General features: G+C 36.1%; 1 protein-coding gene across 6 annotated transcripts in view; it reads left to right on the forward strand.

Annotated features, from left to right (window-relative positions):
- Positions 1–13,189, forward strand: part of CCDC18 (coiled-coil domain containing 18) — a 116,680-nt gene extending 103,491 nt beyond the window's left edge. For 5 of the 6 annotated variants that reach the window (XM_069597992.1, XM_069597997.1, XM_069598000.1 and 2 more), the window contains 2 exons: positions 3,003–3,461; positions 6,831–6,986. In XM_069597992.1, coding sequence (XP_069454093.1) covers positions 3,003–3,461; positions 6,831–6,845 — 474 coding nt within the window. In that variant the 3' untranslated portion in view covers positions 6,846–6,986. Of the gene's footprint in view, positions 1–3,002; positions 3,462–6,830; positions 6,987–12,875 lie in introns of those variants that run through there. The other variant, XM_069597994.1, reaches the window with a different exon arrangement.
- The last annotated feature ends 4,078 nt before the right edge of the window (positions 13,190–17,267 follow it).

Genomic DNA, 17,267 nt, shown 5'->3' on the forward strand with positions numbered 1-17,267 from the left:
TCCCATATTGAGGAAGTTTTCAGCTGATATCTCCAGATATTTTCTTGGGTCCCTTCTCTCTCTTTTTGTGGGACTGGTATAATGCAGATGTTGGTGTATTAACTTAGACTGTCTTCATTTTTTTTTCATTCTTTGTTTTATATTCTGTTTTGTGGCAGTGATTTCCACCATTCTGTCTTCCAGGTCACTTACCTGTTCTTCTGCCTCTGTTACTGATTCCTTCTAGTGCATTGTTCATCTCTGCTTGTTTGTCCTTAGTTCTTCTAGACCTTTGGTAAACATTTCTTACATCTTCATTGTTTTCCTGAGATCCTGGATCATCATCACTATCATTAGAAAATGCAAGATTATATTAAAAAATATTTTTTACTGCTTTTGAGTACATATGTGATTTTTCAGATAGACTCTTGGTAGTTATTCACCCCTATTGATCATGGCAGTTTATTCTTGAATTTAGAATTAATATCAGTATTGATGCATAGAAATAATTTAATATTAGTTCAAATTGCCAATATGTATGATTAACATTGTCAGCTAAGACCTTAAAAAAGACCAACCCCACTGATAGTTGTGAAGCAATAAATGATTTTATAGTAAAATGGAAGTTATTGAAAAGCAAAGAAACTCAATTATTACTATAGAAATACTTGTAATTATTATGCTGAGCACTTAAATCCCTTTTATAAAATGCTTGATTGACTTACCTGGTGGTCCAGTTGCTAAGACTCTGCACTCCCAGCGCTCAGGGCCTCAGTTCTATCCCTGGTCAGGAAACTAGATCTCACATACCACAAGTGAGTTCTCAATCTGCAACTAAAGATCCCATGTGTGGCAACAAAGACCCAGCACAGCCAAGTACATGATTTTTTTTTTAAATGCTTGATATTCATAGTACTATAGGAAAGTTGAATAAACAGAATCCAAAATTATGTTTCAGGTGAACCCTCTATACTTTTATTGAAATAGTAATATGCTTAGTGTTCTGGAGATTTATATAACATTTATACAAAATTATAAAACCTCATTGCAAAAAATTGAATATAAAAATTTTAAAGATTCTGCATAGTATATCTCTGTCACTTAGTAGTAGTAATCTCTGCTCACTTGTTATATATTACCAATGAGATAAATACAGTGGTATTGCACTTATCAATTATTCAGAAGTGTGTAAATTCAGCTACTTAGAAAGTTATCAGAATATTCTCAGAATAGCTGCAATTCTTAAATGAACTATAGATACATAGATCTTAGAACGTGTACCATGATTAGCCAGGATAGCAGGCAGAAGGTAGAATTTCTTTGTTTTCTGACACTAGCTCTCCAAGTCAATTTTAACTGGCTCTAAGATCTAGTTTGGAGAGAGAAAGAAGAAAAACTAAGAGAAGAGCAGAAGCTGGCATAAATGTAACAATTAGAAGTAACTATAAATCGGAGAAGGCAATGGCACCCCACTCCAGTACTCTTGCCTGGAAAATCCCATAGACGGAGGAGCCTGGTAGGCTGCAGTCCATGGGGTCACGAAGACTCTGACTGGACTGAGCAACTTCACTTTCAAATGTAACGATTAGAAGTAACTATAAATAGTGGAAAGCTATTCACTGAAAGCAGCAGTAAATGACAGAGAATGGAAACAGAAGTGAGGGAGAAGAGAAGAAAGAACACTGAGGCATCTGATCTTTTCAGTTTAATAGCCTAAAAAGTACCCTAGTATTTGAGTGTGTCTGGAGTAAGGGCAAAGGTAAATCCATTTCTGAAGGCCATAAAACATCAGTGTATTATGGCCTACTACAGTCAGGATCACAACAGTGAGCTGCTTTGAGTTTTAAGAAAAAGTTGAATTATGTTTAATATATTTGGTTTACTACATTTCTTCATGAAAGTTAGGTGTTGAACTCTAAGTTAAATGGAACCCTGCTTATCTGAGATACCACATTTCTTAGTGTGACTGGGTAACACACAGAAGTTTAAAAGAAACTTAAACTGCACATGACCTTATATATGTGAACTTTATAGTTATTTCATTAAATAATTGTGGTTATAACAATGTGAATACAAAATTTGCTTGAAAAAATTGGCACTTCTGCCACTTACAAATCAAGTTTGCCTAGAATAAAGTGGTATAAAGACAGCAGAAGTGAAATATGCATTTTGTAATACACACTGTTGTTATGACAGTTTTAGCTATAAGCACAGTATTTTTAGAAAGAATGGAAACTATCAGTTTAAAAGTGACTGGTTTAGAAATTTGCATCTTATGGATACCTGTAAGAAAAGGAGAATGTATTTGAACAGGGGACTACTATACATATTATATAACTTTTAAAATTAAAATGTCCTCCCTTTATTTTTTTGACTTGAGCGCTTTTCAGTATATACAGTCTCAATTTTTGGGATCCCTGAGTTGGGTCACAGGACACAAATGAAGGACATGGAGAAACAGAAATGAAAAGTTTATTTAATAAGGATTGATTTATTAAACATTATTAATTATTTAAAGGCTTTAAAATTTTTCTAGTAAAGATTTTTTGTGATGATGATATATACAGCAGAGAAGCTAATATACATTTATTTCCTATTACAAATTCTGAAGGACATTATTTTTTGTGTGTATATATGTTAGATTGACAAATGATTGTGTACCTTTTTATACTTTTGCAAAAAAATTTTATACGTAAGTTTTCAGTCTTTAATAGAAATTTATATTGTCATAAATATTAAGAAAAATTCTATAAGGAACATACAGTTTTCATGGAATTCCTTATATAGTTTAAATATAATGCTAATGACTATAGTTAATTGTCCCAAAATGAAGGGTTTTAACGTAGTTGTAACTATGTAGTTTTAACATAGTTAACAACCCTCATGAGTTGTTATAAAAGAATTTCTGTACTGTACTAGAACCAAGTTTAACTTAGAAGACTTCTAAGTCTATGATTTTCTAAGTAATTCATTTATTTAACAGATATGTAATCAGCACCTACTATGTACCAATTTTTCTATAGGAATCAGAATTAACCAGATTACAAGCCAAAATTTCTGGACATGAAAGGGCAGAAGACATCAAATTTCTACCAGCCCCATTTACATCTCCAGTAGAAATCACGCCTGATATTCAAGATTCAAAATTAGCTAAGCATTCTCACACAGCTTTTTTCAAGTGTAGAAAACTACGTCGCTCTATTAGTGCCAGTGATCTTAGTTTCAGAACTCATGGTGATGAAGATCTTTCTGAAGAATTACTACAAGACTTAAAAAAAATGCAATTGGAACAACCTTCAACGTTAGAAGAAAGCCAGAGAGATCTAACTTATGCCCAGTCAGACTCATTTAAACCTCTCACATATGATGATAATTCTGAGAATAATGACTTCAGTACTCTGAGTGGAATGCTAAGATACATAAACAAAGAAGTGCGACTATTAAAAAGATCTTCTATGCAAACAGGTGCTGGTTCAACTCAGGTATGTATTTCATACGTTAGAAGTTACAATGATTTGTCTCCAATGAGGATCATTTTCTTTTTTAAAGAAAAAAATGCATACATTTAAATAAAATACTCATGTCATTAGGTGATGTGCACAATTATTCAAAGTATGAAAAAACTCCTTGTAAGTTCAAAATGCTTTTACCTAGACAAGTAGAGTTGAAAATTTAGCTTTGAAAATTAATTTTTGTTAAAATAGACTAATATTTGATTAAGTATAATCTCTATACTTGATTAAAGACTAACTCTACCTCATACTAGGAAAGTATTTTGAACTCCAGAGTACTGGAAAATATTCTTTGGAGTGCTAAAATTAGTTGTGTTCCTAGACTTCCTGGAAACCATTCTAGTAAAGATTATTCAGGTAGCCTTTTGTTTTGGTCATAGGGTTCCATAGTGACTCAGAATATCACATTCACATGATTTTTCTACTTCCATTATTTTTTAAACATACCGTCCTGAAGAGGCAACTTTATCGCTGCTACACATATATTACAGACAACTTGACATTGTTTGTAAGCAGTTAATCTATAGTTTGCACACAGAAGTAAAGATTTCTTTCAGGTAATTTCACCTTTTTTGATATGTCCATTTTCCTCGTTTCAAACATATCAAAGTGGATTTGGTGGCCTAAAATGTTTAAAAAGTGTTTTTTGAATGGATTCAAGACAGACTCAGTTCATTTCAGTTCAGTTGCTCAGTCGTGTCCGACTCTTTGCAACCCCATGGACCACAGCACGCCAGGCCTCCCTGTCCATCACCAACTCCTGGAGTCCACCCAAACCCATCTCGATCGAGTTGGTGATGCCATCCAACCATCTCATCCTCTGTCGTGCCCTTCTCTTCCTGCCCTCAATCTTTCCCAGCATCAGGGTCTTTTCAAATGAGTCAGCTCTTCACATCAGGTGGCCAAAGTATTGGAGTTTCAGCTTCAACATCAGACCTTCCAGTGAATATTCAGGACTGATTTCCTTTAGGATGGACTGGTTGGATCTCCTTGCAGTCCAAGGGACTCTCAAGAGTCTTCTCCAACACCACAGTTCAAAAGCATCAATTCTTCTGCACTCAGCTTTCTTTATAGTCCAACTCTCACATCCATACATGACCACTGGAAAAACCATGGCCTTGACTAGATGGCCATTTGTTGGCAGAGTAATGTCTCTGCTTTTGAATATGCTATCTAGGTTGGTCATAACTTTCTTTCCAAGGAGTAAGCGTCTTTTAATTTCATGGCTGCAGTCACCATTTGCAGTGATTTTGGAGCCAAAAAAAAAAAAGTCTGACACTGTTTCCACTGTTTCCCCATTTATTTCCCATGAAATGATGGGACCAGATGCCATGATCTTCGTTTTCTGAATGTTGAGCTTTAAGCCAACTTTTTCACTCTCCTCTTTCACTTTCATCAAGAGGCTCTTTAGTTCTTCTTTATTTTCTGCCATAAGGGTGATGTCATCTGCATATCTGAGATTATTGATATTTCTCTTGGCAATCTTGATTCCAGCTTGTGCTTCTTCCAGCCCAGCATTTCTCATGATGTACTCTGCATGGAGGTTAAATAAGCAGGGTGACAATATACAGCCTTGACGTACTCCTTTTCCCATTTGGAACCAGTCTGTTGTTCCATGTCCAATTCTAACTGTTGCTTCCTGACCTGCATACAGGTTTCTCAAGAGGCAGGTCAGGTGGTCTGGTATGCCCATCTCTCTCAGAATTTTCCACAGTTTATTGTGATCCACACAGTCCAAGCCTTTGGCATAGTCAATAAAGCAGAAATAGATGTTTTTCTGGAACTCTCTTGCTTTTTCGATGATCCAGCAGATGTTGGCAATTTGATCTCTGGTTCCTCTGCCTTTTCTAAAACCAGCTTGAACATCTGGAAGTTCACTGTTCACGTATAGCTGAATCCTGGCTTAGAGAATTTTAAGCATTATTTTACTGGCGTGTGTGATGAGTGCAATTGTGCGGTAGTTTGCCTTTCTTTGGGATTGGAATGAAAACTAACTTTTTCCAGTCCTGTGGCCACTGCTGAGTTTTCCAAATTTGTTGGCATATTGAGTGCAGCACTTTCACAGCGTCGTCTTTCAGGATTTGAAATAGCTCAACTAGAATTCCATCACCTCCACTAGCTTTGTTGCAGTGTTGGAGCTTTTATTCATTTCTCCACATCCTTCCTTACATGATTAAAAAGAGCTTAATTTGGAATTCCCTATTGGCCAGTAGGGCTTCCCTGATGGCTCAGATGGTAAAGAATTTGCCTGCGATGAGGGAGACCTAGGTTCAATCCCTGGGTTGGGAAGATCCCCTAGAGGAGGAAATGGCAATCCCACTCCAGTATTGTTGCCTGGAGAATCCCCATGGGCAGAGGAGCCTGGCAGGTTACAGTCCATGGGGTCGCAGAGTTAGACATGACTGAGCGACTAAGCACAGCGACTAGCCTAGTGGTTAGGACTCCAGGCTTTTACTGGATTCATCCCCTGGTCGAGGAACTGAGATCCCACATTGTTAGTTTCCTTTCTTGGATTTTCTTAATGGTTTATTTTGTCAGTTCTATTCACAATAAAGCCTCTAGCAGAGTAGTAGTTTGCTTTCAGTTTTGACAAAAGCTTCAAAAACTCTAAAAAGTTACACACACATACAATTTTGAACACAATTTCAAGAGTTCACACAAATGTCAAGTTAAAAACTCCTGCTTTAAAGCAGTTGTGAGTTAATTAGCTGATTTACAGTTTATTAGGAATTTGAAAGAAGTATTGTTTATCCATTTTGTTTTCAAAAAAAGCAGTTTTCAAAATATGGTCTGTATACCATGCAGTAAGATGAAAAATAAGAATTGAGAAAATCAGTGATTAGGTAACAATTAAAAATGAAAGGAAAAAAAGGATGAAGTAGGAGTACAAATAAATACTTAGAGACATGATAACATTTTCAAATTCCTAGCCCAGGTAAAGATCAAGATATGACAGGAATATTTGACCTGTAGTTTTAGAATCTCCTGAGACGGTTCCCTCTATTTTTCTACTTCTCTATATTGTGCTACTTCTTTGTACAAGCATTTCTGTCCTATCTTTTTTTTTTCTGCTCTGTTTTTCTCTCCTCTCTTTTTTCTCTCTTCTGTTTTTCATTGACCTTATCAATTTAATTTAATCCTTCATTCCCTCCTGACCCCCCAACCAGAATTATTTGCTTTCTCCATCCATGCAATCCATTACTGACTTTCTGATTCTTGTTTTTCAACTGACTAAACATTCTCCACTCTTGTTTTAAATTATGCCCCTGATTATTATAGTGGATTTTTAATGTTAAATCATGATTTCAAATAATAATCTATTACTTTGCATTTTTCCAGGGAGAAAATTTATAGTTAAAAGAAGATGCTGATGTGATGAAAAGTGGAATTTTTGGTACTGTGTAGTGTTTACTTATTATATGTAGTTCCTACTTCATATAAACTGGTATTTTATTGCTTTTAAATAAATTTTATATTTTAAGATTTTTAAAGAAAGTTCTTTCTTTTAAAGCTTACTTATACGTTTTGTGAAAATTAATTCAATTTATTCATTATTCTGGTTTGAACTTGCTACTTTCCTTTTATCTTTTACTTAGAAATCATTATTAAAATGCATAAGTACTTTGAATAACTTATATTTTCAATCAGACTCCCATATTATTTGCTTATTTTTCTAGTGATACTTTATTTTTAAAAGAAGTAATATGAATTTAGAGCTCATTCTGCCACAGGTTCATAATTGTACTAATAATGCCTAACTTTTGTTAAATGTTTACCACTTACCAGGCACTATTTTAGGCTCTTCATATTTGTTGACTCATTTAATCCACATAACAATCTTGTAAAGTAGATATTACAGGCATACCTCAGAGATATTGCAGCTTCAGTTCCAGACCATTGCAATAAAGCAGTAAACAAATTAAATCACAGTAAAGAAACATAATTTGTTATGTTTACATAACTATGTATGTTAGTCTCTGTAGCATTATATCTAAAGAAATCAATGTACATGCCTTATTTTTAAAATGCTTTTATTACTAAAAAATGCTAACTATTACCTGAGCCTTCAGCAAGTCATAATCTTTTTTCTGCTGAAGGATCTTGCCTCTCTCTTGATGGTTGCTGAATGTTGGGGGTGGCTGTGGCAATTTCTTGAAATAAGACAACAGTGAAGATTGTCACATTGATTGACTCGCTCTTTAACAAACAGTTCACTGTAACATACAGTGCTGTTTGATAACATTACCAACAGTAGGACTTCTTTCAGAACTGGACTCAATTCTCTCACATCCCGCTTTATCAGCTAAGTTTATGTAATATTATAAGTCCTTTGTTGTCATTTCAACAAGCTTTACAGCATCTTCACCAGGAGTAGGTTCTATTCCAAGAAACTACTCTCTTTGCTCATCCATAAGAAGTAACCATTCTTTCATCTTGAGATTGTGGCAGTTTCGTCAAAACTTCGTTTCGGTTAGGTGGCTCAATCGTGTCCAACTCTTTGTGACCCCATGGACCACAGCACATCAGGCTTCCGTGTCCATCACTAGCTCCTGGAGCTTGCTCAAACTCACGTCCATTGAGTCGGTGATACCATCCAACTGTCTCATCTTCTGTCGTCCCCTTCTCCTCCCACCTTCAATCTTTCTCAGCATCAGGGTCATTTCCAAGGAGCCAGTTCTTCACATCAGGTGGCCAAAGTATTGGAGCTTCAGCTTCAGCGTTAGTCCTTCCAATAAATATTCAAGACTGATTTCCTTCAGGGTTGACTGGTTGGATCTCCTTGCAGTCCCAGGAACTCTCAAGAGTCTTCTCCAACACCACAGTTCAAAAGCATCAATTCTTCAGCACTCGATGCTCTTTATAGTCCAATTCTCACATCCATACACGGAGAAGGCAATGGCACCCCACTCCAGTACTCTTGCCTGGAGAATCCCAGGGATGGAGGAGCCTGGTGGGCTGCTGTCTATGAGGTCGCACAGAGTTGCACATGACTGAAGTGATTTAGCAGCAGCAGCACATCCATACATGACTACTGGAAAAACCATAGCTTTGACTAGACCAACCTTTGATGGCAAAGTAATGTCTCTGCTTTTTAATATGCTGTCTAGGTTGGTTATAGCTTTTCTTCCAAGGAGCAAACATCTTTTAATTTCATGGCTTCAGTCTCCATCTGCAGTGATTTTGGAGCCCAAGAAAATAAAGTCTGTCATTGTTTCCATTGTTTCCCCATCTATTTGCCATGAAGTGATGGGACTGGATGCCATGATCTTCGTTTTTTGAATGTTGAGTTTTAAGCCAGCTTTTTCACTCTCCTCTTACTTTCATCAAGAGGCTCTTCAGTTCTTTGCTTTCTGCCATAAGGATGGTGTCATCTGTGTATCTGAGGTTATTGATATTTCTCCCGGCAGTCTTAATTCCAACTTGTGCTTTATCCAGCCTGGCATTTCACATGATGTACTCTGCATAAGTTAAATAAGCAGGGTGACTATATACAGCCTTGACATACTTCAGGCTCCACTTCTAATTCTAGTTCTCCTGCTGCTTCCCCCACTAAAGTCTAAACACCTCCAAGTCATCCAAGAGGGTTGGGATAACTTCTTCCAAATTCCTGTGAATGTTGATATTTTGACTCAGTAACGATATTTTGAATCAGTAATGTTCTTAATGTTATTTAGCATAGTGAATCCTTTCTGTAAGATTTTCAGTTTCCTTTGCTTAGATTCATCAGAGGAATCACTCAGCTATAGCCTTAGAAAACTTTATTTCTCAATAACGCTTTGAAAGTAGAAATTGTTCCTTGATCTCTTGGGCTACCGAATGGATGTTGTGTTAAACAGCCATAAAGACAACATTAATCTGATTGTACATCTCCATCCAAGCTCTTAGTGGCCAAGTCTTTTGTAAATGAGCAGTAGTACAGATTTTTTGAAAGAAATCTTTTTTCTGAGCAGTAGGTCACAATGGTTGGATTCAGATTTTCAGTAAACCATGTTGTAGACCGATGTATTGCCATCCAGGATTTATTGTTGCATTTACAGAGCACAGGCAGAGTAAATTTAGCATAATTTTTAAGGGCTGTGGGATTTTCAGAATGGAAAATGAGCATTGGCTTCAAGTCACCATCTGCGTTAGCCCCTAACAGAAGGTGAGCCAGTCTTTGCAGCTTTGAAGCCAGGTACTGACTTCTATCTATGAACGACCTGCATGGTATCTTCTTTCAATCAAAGGCTATTTGGTCTACTTTCAAAGTCTGTTGTTTAGTGTGCCACTTTCATTATCTTAACTAGATCTTCTTAACTAAGTGACTTGCTGCAGCTTCTGTTATACATCAGTACTTGCTGCTTCACCTTGTAATGTGGGGAGGTGGCATCTTCCCTTAACCTCATGAACCAGCCTCTGCTGGCTTCAAACTTTTTTTCTGCAGCTTCCTCACCTCTCAACCTCTACAGAATTGAAGAGCATTCGGGCCTTGATTAAGACTTGGACGTGACTGAGCGACTAAGCACAGCACAGCACAGGGCCTTGATGAGGCTTTGGCCTAAGGGAATGCTGTGTCTGGTTTGGTTTTCTATTCAAGTCACTAAAACTTTTTTCATATCAACAATTAGTAACATAAAGTACTGAGGAAAAAATTTAATGTGAGACATGAAACTTGTATATTAAAAAGTTCAAAACATTGCTAAGACAAGGATTTAAAGAAATAGAGAATATATATCACATGCTTGGTGTTCATTATTGCTAAGATGTCAGTTCTCTCCCAAACTGATTAATGTATAGATTCAGTGCAGACCCAAACAGAATTCCAGTAGGTTTTTTTTTCTTTTTCTTTAAAGAAGTCAACAAGCTGATTCTAACAGTTAATTGGAAATGTTAAGGACTTAGAGTAGACAAATAATCTTGAAAAAGAACAGGGTTGGAAGACTTACACTGTGCTACCTAATTTCAAGAATTATTATAAAATTACAATTCAGTAGATCAAAAAATGAGCTCATAAATGTATCAGTGGAACAGAACAGATTATATATTTATATAATTTAATATATATTTACATATACAATATGTAAAGGTATATTTTTAGTTGATTTTCAGCAAGGCACCGAAGTAATTCAATTTTGCAAGGAAAGTCCTCAACCAGTAATGATGGAATTTTTGGAGAAACCAAAGGGCAAAAAATAGTCTCAACCTCTACCTCATATTTTTAAAATTGTTAGGGTGGCTCATAGACCTAAATGTAGAAGCTAAAACTAAAAAAATTCTAGAAGAAACAGAATAACCTCATGACTCTGAAGTATGTAGAAATTTCTTAGGACCCAAAAAGCACTAGTTATAAAAATTAATAAATTAGTTGATCAAAATTAAAAACTTCTTTCAAATCTCTCACCATTAAGAAAATGAGAGCTTCATTGGTGACTCAGTGCCAAAGAATCTGCCTGCCAATGCAGGAGACACGGATATGATCCTTAATCTAGGAAGATCCCACATGCTGCGAAGCAACTACGCCCATGTGCCACAACTATTGAGCCTGTGCTCTAGAGCCTGGGAGCTACAACTACTGAGCCCATGTGTTGCAACTACTGAAGCGCATGCTCCCTATAGCCCGTGCTTGCAAGAGAAGCCACCACAATGAGAATCCCACTCAGTGCTGCTAGAAAGTAACCTCCACTTGACACAACTAGAGAAAAACCTGCACAGCTAAAGCCCGCTTTAATAAAATAAATTATTTTTAAAAATGAAGATGCATACTACAGAGCAAGAACTATAAATATGTGAGACGTAAAACTTGTACTCAAAAAAATTTTTTTAAGAAAAAACAATATAAATTTAAAAAAAATTTAATCCCAATTTAAAAATAAGTAAAAGACTTAGATACTTCACAGAATAATATATGTGAGTGGTCATGTGAACATTTAAAAGTATTCAACATCTTCCGTCATTAAGAAAATGAAAATAAAACCACAACAGGCTACCCATTAGAATAGCTAATATTAACAAATGAACAACAAAAACGAATAGCTAATATTAAAGTGACTGGTAACACAAAGTGATGTAGAATATCTAGAATCACTTCGGAAAATTCTTTGGCAGTTCGTTTTAATTTCTGCTTACATCTATTATATGATCCAGCAGTACCATTCCTGGGTATTTAGGGAAATTAAAATATTTGTCCACCAAAAAACTTGTACACTAATGTCCATAGTATCTTTTCTCATTTGTAGCCAAAAACTAGAAAAACTATAGTCCATGAATAGAAGAATGAATAGGCAACTTGATACCTTCATACATTTAAATACTATTAGAAGAATAAACTCTTGTTAAACCGAATAACATAGATAAGTTTCAAAAACATATTGAATGAAAAAAGCTATACATAAAACTAAATACTATATGACTCTCTTTATATGACTTAACAAAACCAATGTATAATAAAAATCAAAATAGTGCTTATCTCTCAGGGGCAGGAAATTGAATAGAAAAGGGATAGAAGAAATTTCCTAGGATAATAGAAATGTTCTGTCTTGATTAGGTTGTTTGTTACACAGCACAGGTATATACATTTGATAAAGTTCATTGACTTACATGCTTACAATATCTGGCTTAACTGCTCATGAGTTCTATATCATTAATAAAAATTTAAATATTTAGAATAAGGAGAAATGGGCTTTGAGATAATATAGATCTGGATTTGATCCTGGTTTCTTCACTTTTAAAAGCAGATAACCTTGAGCTAGTTATTGACTAACTGAACTTTAGTCTCCTTAAATGTAAAATAGAGGCAATAGGTACCTTAGAAGCTTATGGTGAGGATAAATTTAGATAACACACATGAAATACTAGTATACTACCTGACTAGAAAGTACCCAATAGACAATAACTGCTATCATTGAGGCAGTACAATGTTGAGGTCAAGAGTGTGGGCTCTGGAACCAGATTACTTCTGAACCAGTGGCTTTGCCACCAGTTTACTGTATCACATTGGGCAAGTTATTCAATCTTTCTGTGCCTTTGTTTCCTCAGTAATAAAATAGGAAAATGGCACATGCCTTATATGGTTATTATCAGTATTAAGTCAAATATGCTTAGAGCACTTAGAATAATGGCAATAGTAAATGATCAGTAAATCCTATTACCTACTGTTATTATTCATTTTCTCATTTAACCTAGGTATTATGATGGTCTATCACTTCAAATCACTTTCTTGCCATTATCCTCAAATTTTTAGTTTTTTAGTTACTTGGAAAAGCTTTACTCAATTCATTAACTGTTCTTTTTTCCCCCTATATTTAAGTTGTTATATATTGTTTGAGAAAAGTATACAACCATACTGTGGAGAAGACTACTAATATTTCACCAAAATTGGTCCTTTTCGTTTTTCTGTAATTACAGAGTTTTAGCTGGGCCCAGTGGCCAGACACTATATTTCCCAGCCTCTTCAGTGACTAAGTTCTTATCAGAAGGCTACAAGCAGAAATGTGTATAACTTCAGGCCTGGGCATTAAAATATTATATATGTGCTCCTCCAAGGTCTTTTCCGTTCTCTTAAGCTGGAATTGCCTGCAACCCAACGTCAACCATGTAGATGAGGAAAACACCATAGGAGATGGCAGAAAAACGAAATAGAAAGAACCTGGATGCCTATGTGACCTCAAGCATTCTCCTTGGATGAATAAGAGAAAAATAAAATTCTGTCTTTGAAACCACTGAATATTGAGGATCTGTTTGTAAAGTAGCTTAACCTTACCCTAATTTGACGCCATTGCCTAAAGATTCTTTATATTAATCTTTATCTCCACATGGATCAAATCTTCACTACTAAGGCTATTCTGACACCCACACACAGATACATATTTTGCAGGTGACTTTACCTCCTCCTCCAGAGAAAGAATGGCAGCCATCAGAGAATTTCTACAGTTTCCTGCCCCTTCATTTACAAACTTAATCTGCATTTGGTTTACCTCTTGTTCACCTGAGTGAAGTTTAGGTTTCCCTCTAGGTAATCTGTTTACCTTTATTTTGAATCCCTCTCTGTATCCTCAGGGACTTATCCCCTTCATCAATAATTTCCTCTCATCTCTCTTGTCAACTGTTAATTTTTTTTCCCATCAACATTAAACATATCCTAGTCCCACCTAACCTAAAAAAGAAAAATCTTTTCCTCAATCTCACATCCTCAGTCTAGCTACCATTCCATCATGTACTTACATGGCCCATATTCTTGAAAGCGTTGATTAAATTAGCTGTTTCTGTTTCATTTCCCCTCCTTTCTCATGTGCCTGCAAGAGATCCAGCTTTTTTGGTTATTTCCCAGACATATCCCAGAACCTTTATATCCTTTAAATTCATTCTAGTTGTCAGATGTCACCTTAGCCAGAGAGGCAAAGCTAACAGGATAAGTATCCTGGTTGGCCATAGCAAACATTTGATTTATTTTAGAACTGTTCAAAAGATGCATGCATAATAGATGAGATGATATTATTTTGTTTTCAGTAGATGTCCAATTAATTCCACTTTGTTCGGATTCCATTATCATGTAATCTTATAAGTATTCATTTGCTTCACATAAGCTTTTTATTAGTAAGATGAGACTATGATAGTGTGCCAGTATGACTGTCTAGTAAATTTCATTTATAAATTATTTGGGTTAAATATCAATCTTCTATGAATGATTGCCATGTATCAGTTTTTCTAAATGAATAGATTTTGTTATCTACAAAGCTGAGTATCAAGCTATAAGCCACAGTAGCTATATGACGGAATACCATAACATGGCTCTCTTTTGAGGGGTCAGTTTGCTCTCTGAAGATAAAGCCTTACAGCTTGCTATACATATATATTTTTTTTTAATGTGTATTAGGCAGAGTGAACACAGTGTAGACTTAGGACAAATAAAACAACTTTTTGTTGACAGTGAAGAGGGGTATTGTTCTTAAATCTGGCCTTTCTCAAGGGGAGATTTTTAAGAGCAAGGGGAGCAACAAATATTGTACTTAATGGATTGGCAAAACAACTATAGGATAAAAGCGAAGTATAATTTAAAGGTGAGGAAGTGCTGGAAAATCTTGGCATTAGGGCAATGTAAATTGTGCTGTGCTTAGTCACTCAGTCATGTCTGACTCTGTGACCCCATAGACTGTAGCCTGCCAGGCTCCTCTGTCAATGGGAATTCTCCAAGCAAGAACACTGGAGTGGGTTGCCATGCCCTCCTCCAGGGGATCTTCCCAACCCGGGGATTGAACCCAGGTCTCCCACATTGCAGACAGATTCTTTACCATCTGAGCCACCAGGGAAGCAAGCCCAAGTAAACTGGAGTGGGTAGCCTGTGTAAATTAGGTCAAGCTATTAGAGCTGACCTACTCTACTACATTATTTCAAACACTCCTATCATAAGTGGCTCCAGTTATTTAACCAAGTAATGAAAGTTGGTGATAGACAGGGAGGCCGGGTATACTGTGGTTCATGGGGTCTCTTAGTCGGACACGACTGAGCGACTGAACTGAACTGACTAAATGAAAATCAACATGGACACAAGCTCACATCTAAAAGAAACTAGGGCCTGCTTAAAAGAAAACAAACATTAGCTATAAGGAAGATACTTTATCAAAGTAAAGTATAGATAAGCAGTAATGAAAATATTTAAAAGTTTCATTTTATTATGCTTGTCATATAAAATATACCATTGCTTCTACCAAAGCTCGAAATTTACTTAGCAGATTAATAAAATTGGTAAACAAAATGTGATAAGTTAACTGAAATGTGTAATTCAATAAATGTCTGCTTTTGTTCTTGTATCTACTGATACATGGTAGGGCTGTAGAGAATTAGGAAGATGAGAGAAATTGGGTATGAGGTTATGAGAGCCTAAGATTCTGGGAACCTAATTTTGTTACTCATGATTAAACTAAGGAAATTTTTGAAATGTTTAAGAGAACAGTTTGTACTGAGAAATTTCACTGAGGATTGCTGGGCTAAGACTCATCTGTGAAATACACCAGTGGGTGATTATTGAATCCCTTGTTCAGGTATAGTTGTACAGAAATAAATGTTGCTTTAGAAGTTATACTGAATGAAACCTGAGAGGAAGCATGAGGGCACACAAGTGAGGATTAAAGAAAACATAAACAAGTGATTTAACTGTAGAAGATATAGGCCATACCAACTATTTGTGGACTGCTGATCAGGAAGTTGGCACAAAGACGTACTGTAGTGAAGGATGATTTCAGCTCTCCAGTCAGCTACTGGACGTATTCTGCTAAAAACAGAGCAGTTGACTAAAAAGTCAACTGAATATCAGGCTAATGCTGTAAACAATGTAGGGAACTGTTCCTTTTATTTTGATTGACAATGGATTTGAAAAATGATGAAAGAATTGGGCATATCAGCTTGGAGTTAGTAAAATCTAGGCCTGCTAGGCATGGTCAGAAATGTACCCTCAGGGAATTCCCTGGTGGTCCAGTGGTTAGGATGCAGGCTTTTCACTGCCATGGGCCAGGGTTTGATTCCTGATTGGGGAACTAAGATCCCACAAGCCATGTGTCATGGCCTCAAAAAAAAATTTTTTTTTTAAATGCACCTTCAAATTTATGAAAAACATTTCAAAAATTAGGAGAAAAATGTGGCATCATCTTATGAGTCCACAAAATGGTATAACCCAAGAGGCATGGAAAGCTCTGAAAATTATGAAGACATAATAACAGTATTGTGAGACTGCCAACATTTTAAAATACTTTTATTTGCCTGGAGTCAGACCTTTCTAGGGTTGTTAGATATAGGATATGAACTAACATAATTACTGGAGACCCCAGATGCCATTACTAGCTCCTCAGGTGAAGTAGAGGCACATGAAAGCCAGGTGATAAATGGAGCCCTGACCCAAGCATACTCAGTGGGCCCGCGGATCTACAAATCCACCTTTTGATTATTTCTCTGTCCCCTGTGTATACAATTGGGATGCATATACTTAGCAGTTGACCAAAAACCACCAAGGTATGAAAGTTCAGTTAGAAACCTTTGTACCTCTTTTCCAGCCAACAGTAAATCAGAAGTGATACTGCAACCTAGGTGGAATTACTGAGATTAATGCCAACATGAACAGTTTAAAGGATGCATTATATTTTTATTCACTTCACTTGAGTGATCCCAGGTGAGGTGTAGAAGACGGTTTTTGGCTAAAGTTAAACAAATGGCTGCTATGCTAGATGTGGTGTCTTTATTTAGAGATAAACATAGCCTGGCACTTCATATTCAGCTATTGATCTTCAAAACCATTCTATCAATTCTCATAAGTAAAAGATCAAAAGCAAGTTGCTTCTAAATAGTACCAATAAATTGTACCAATGTTTTCTTAGGTCAGTCTCCCAAGGCAATAGAAGTAAAAGCAAATATAAATGGGAGCTAATCAACTTACATGCTTTTGCACAGTAAAGGGAACCATAAACAAAGTGAAAAGATAAACTATAGACTGGGAGAAAATATTTGCAAATGAAGCAGCTGACAAGGGCTTAATTTCTAAAATGTACATATGGCTCATATAACCCAATAACAAAAACAACCCAATCAAAAAACTGGGCAGAAGACTAAATAGACATTACTCCAAAGAAGACATACAGATGCCCACGAGGTACATGAAAAGATGCTCAACATTGCTAATTATTAGAGAAATGCAAATCAAAACTACAATGAGGTATATACCACCCCACACCAGTCAGAATGGCCATTACTAAAAAGTCTACAAGTAACAAATGCTGGAGAGGTTGTGGAGAAAAGAACCTTCGTACACTG

The sequence above is a fragment of the Ovis canadensis genome, chromosome 1, assembly GCF_042477335.2.
Source record: "Ovis canadensis isolate MfBH-ARS-UI-01 breed Bighorn chromosome 1, ARS-UI_OviCan_v2, whole genome shotgun sequence".
Classification (NCBI taxonomy): domain Eukaryota; kingdom Metazoa; phylum Chordata; class Mammalia; order Artiodactyla; family Bovidae; genus Ovis; species Ovis canadensis.